Raw genomic sequence first — 3475 nt, 5'->3', positions numbered from 1 at the left:
AATATTGCTAGAAAAATTGAAGCAATATGACAAAACCACACCGACAAATACGAGAGTTGATGTTTTTCCAATGAAGTGGTGGTTGTGAAATAATGCTTTTAATTGGTTACTTTAAATTGAACTTATTCAAAAATATTGATTAACGTAAAAATATACTCTTTCTATTCGATCTAAGTTAGCTAACCGCCTATTAGAGCAAGGCATGCTTTCTACACTAAATTCACTCGTTCTTACCTTCGGCCTTTAACTTGTTCCAAAACACTACTTATCAGGTTCTATTGTACTAGAGAGAGCTATGATTGCACTTTAAGAAGCTATTGAATGTCAATTGAGGTCAATTTGGTTTTCAATGAGTCAATTCTGAAATACACAATAATATAATTAAGAGTTAAATCACTTACATGTCTTCTACATACTTCGATGCCACAATGATGGTGGTAATGAGCAACCTATGCACATTCCTCGTACAAAGTCGAAACTCGGGATAGAACTGGCAAAACCGATCAATATAAACATAGGCAACAACATAAACCGATGGTCCGGCTTTAGTGTATCTGAAAATCCTCTCGAGATAGGATTGAATCGTCATGTCCGGTACCTCGTCGCAATCGAAAACCCGAGTTTTAGCATACTTCGGCAATGGCCATTTATTGCAATTTTTGACATTTCTTTCATTCCTAGTCAATGTTCTTTCGATGAGGGAAGCAAGAACAGAGATGACTAATGGGATGTTTGAGTCTTGCTGGTATGAATATGAGTAGAGATCATGTCTTAGTTTTCTTGGAGATATATTGGGGATTGAATTTAAGGCCATTTGGTATACAAATTTGGATTGATAGAGAAGATGGAACAACAGGTTTTGTGTTTATGCAAGTATACAGAGAAGTTTTAAGTGTGATTTATATATAGACATAGAGAGAGGGAGAGAGAGATGGTATAAGTGAAATATAGTAAATTAAACTTGGGGGCATTTGGAAGGTAGTAGGAAGGGAGGATGATATCAAATTTCAAGATATTTGCCTCCTCATTGTAAAGGCAATGTCTAGACACCAGCTTGCATTCGGCTTTAAATTAATGCTGGATCACATTTAATATTAATATTAATAAGCAATATGTAAAATTTTTTACCCACTACGTTGTCTTATTTGCAACACTAGTAATAAATTTTCTCCAACATTTTACTACGGTAATAATCGAGGCTCGACCAACAGTTTTGATGATAATATGACATGTTGATAATTTATTTTCTCGTAACATAAATAAATAACTCAAATTGAGATTTTTTTTTAATGAAAAAATTCGTAGTCGCTACCTTTTGAATGTGCGCTGAATAAACTTTCGAATTAACTGCAAATCGAGATTTTTCTTTTATCTTTACAAAACACGAACGGCGAGTAAATAAGTTATTTTGACTTTTTACCAGCCGCCGACAGTGGGTTGAAATCAAGTATAGAAAGGCAAGCATTGAAATCTGTTAGGTCTTCAGATGGGTCCCTCATCATTAAAAAGTCTTGAGATTTGTGTCAAATTAATTTCAGATTGATTAAGTACAAGTTGCACGTGCAGTGCCCCAAATAAAATTTCTTGCGGGTACAAGGATTTCGTTGGAAACCTCGTGTGACTTTCTCCACTTTGTAATCGGACAAGTTGATTTAAAGGTTTCAAAACAAACTTATATAGAACTATTGCAACACTTATCAAAGGAGTCGTTTCCCAATCGAGAGCTACTTTACCATATTTCGAGTTCAGTGATTTTAATGAACCTCTATAGTATTTCGTTTTGGACCATATCTAAAATTGTTCTCAATTATTTGTGTAGCCATTAATTTTATTGTATTAATTCAGATATGTTGACTCTCTATCATTCTATTGTAAATAAACGATTTTATCATAGATCCATTGAGATCTCGTTCAATTTGAAGTAGCCAAATAAATAAGATGTCAACTCGACCTAAAAAGGATTCTAAATTAGCCATCTTTGTAGATGATTCAGTCTAGTTTAAAGTTACATAATATTAATTATAAATATGTTAAACCGTTAAATAAATAAAAATTTGATAAGAAAACTTGTGAGACTTAACATGTCCATTTGAAAGAAGAATATAGGTACCGGATCAAATCAAGTACGGTTTTGTACAATATCACGAGTACCAAAAATTTTGACAATAAAAGTATTGGGCCCACTCATACAGGGTGTACGATATGGCCCTGTAATAACTTATTAGGCCCAAATATTATTTTATTTTGTGGAAATTATAACCTACCCAAAGTTCTAAAATACCTAATTCAAAAATCAGATTTGAAAGTTTTTTGTTCAAAAATTAGATAATAATTTAAAATATTTAATACTATAAAATTAAATTAATTTGCCTCCAATACACCCACACACACCTTGCCTCCCACCCCACCCCCACCCAATCCCACAACGTCTACACAATCGATTATGTACGGAAAATATTGAAACCGTAGTATCGGGACTGTCTGTTTTGCTGCTTTTGTTGTATAGAATTCAAAGGGATCACATAGGAAAAGAACAAGAATTACAAAACCTTAGGGAAACCCTAACTACTAACTGATCCTCCAATCAACCCCCTCTTGTTCAATTAATTAATGTTAAAGAGGATGAATCGAAATATAGCCACTACACCACCAAAGAAGGGTCCATAACTTCTATTCAAATAGTTTATGTACCTCAAATTCAGGCATTTCATTTCTTTTAATTATGTGATTTTCGTTGGAATTTGACTTAAGACCAATAAGTTGATTCGAGATCTCGCAATCAACTTCTTGGCCTAAAAAAGTAATTTTTCTCGATAAAGTCGATTGATTAAGGTAAAATTGCTATCCATCTTCTCTTCGTAGAATTTCCATCAACTCTATATTTCGATACATCCTCCTTTTTCACCTAATTCATTGTTCCAAAATATTTTTTGCTGCCTCATTTTCCACTTCACTCTACACCCGTTTGATAGCAGGCCTCTCAGAACTTGACACCACTTCTACCATCGTATTTGAAATTCCCAGAATGACCTTGAGTTCCTCGACGTTTCCGTCTAACTCCTTGCATCTCTCTCTATCTTCTCATTGGCGCAACGACTGCGAGCTCTACAAGTAAACAAGGTGGCTAGTTGCTTTTGCGATGCGCCTAGTTGCTACAAACTTGCAATGAGCAGCCTTTCGATTCTTAATCTGATAGCGGTGTCAAGCTGGATTTTTGGTTTCAGATGAGGAGAGGGGTTGCAACAACATTCCGATTTTGGATTTGATCTGAACACGACTGCACTACCACGGACGTTTTGATTCTGATAATGGCATTTGTGGTGATGGCAAAGTATCGGATCTTTGTCACCACCTCTAATAAACTATTATTGTCAACTTCAAAACCACCACCACCTCAACCCCTTTCATTTGGTACCATGGTGGATTGGGGTTACGTGGTGGGATTAAGAGTATCTGTGACCAATTATTTGAGTTT

At 35.0% G+C, this 3475-nt stretch overlaps 1 protein-coding gene across 1 annotated transcript in view; it reads right to left on the bottom strand.

Moving 5' to 3' along the window:
* Nucleotides 1-992, bottom strand: part of LOC111389627 (cyclin-U2-1-like) — a 1619-nt gene extending 627 nt beyond the window's left edge. Inside the window, exon 1 of the mRNA XM_023014558.1 lies at nucleotides 402-992. Coding sequence (XP_022870326.1) covers nucleotides 402-814 — 413 coding nt within the window. The 5' untranslated portion in view covers nucleotides 815-992. The remainder of the gene's footprint in view (nucleotides 1-401) is intronic.
* Nucleotides 993-3475: the final 2483 nt, after the last annotated feature.

This window comes from Olea europaea, unplaced genomic scaffold, assembly GCF_002742605.1.
Source record: "Olea europaea var. sylvestris unplaced genomic scaffold, O_europaea_v1 scaffold602, whole genome shotgun sequence".
Taxonomy (NCBI): Eukaryota; Viridiplantae; Streptophyta; class Magnoliopsida; order Lamiales; family Oleaceae; genus Olea; species Olea europaea.
This window is presented reverse-complemented; position numbering and strand designations above follow the sequence as displayed.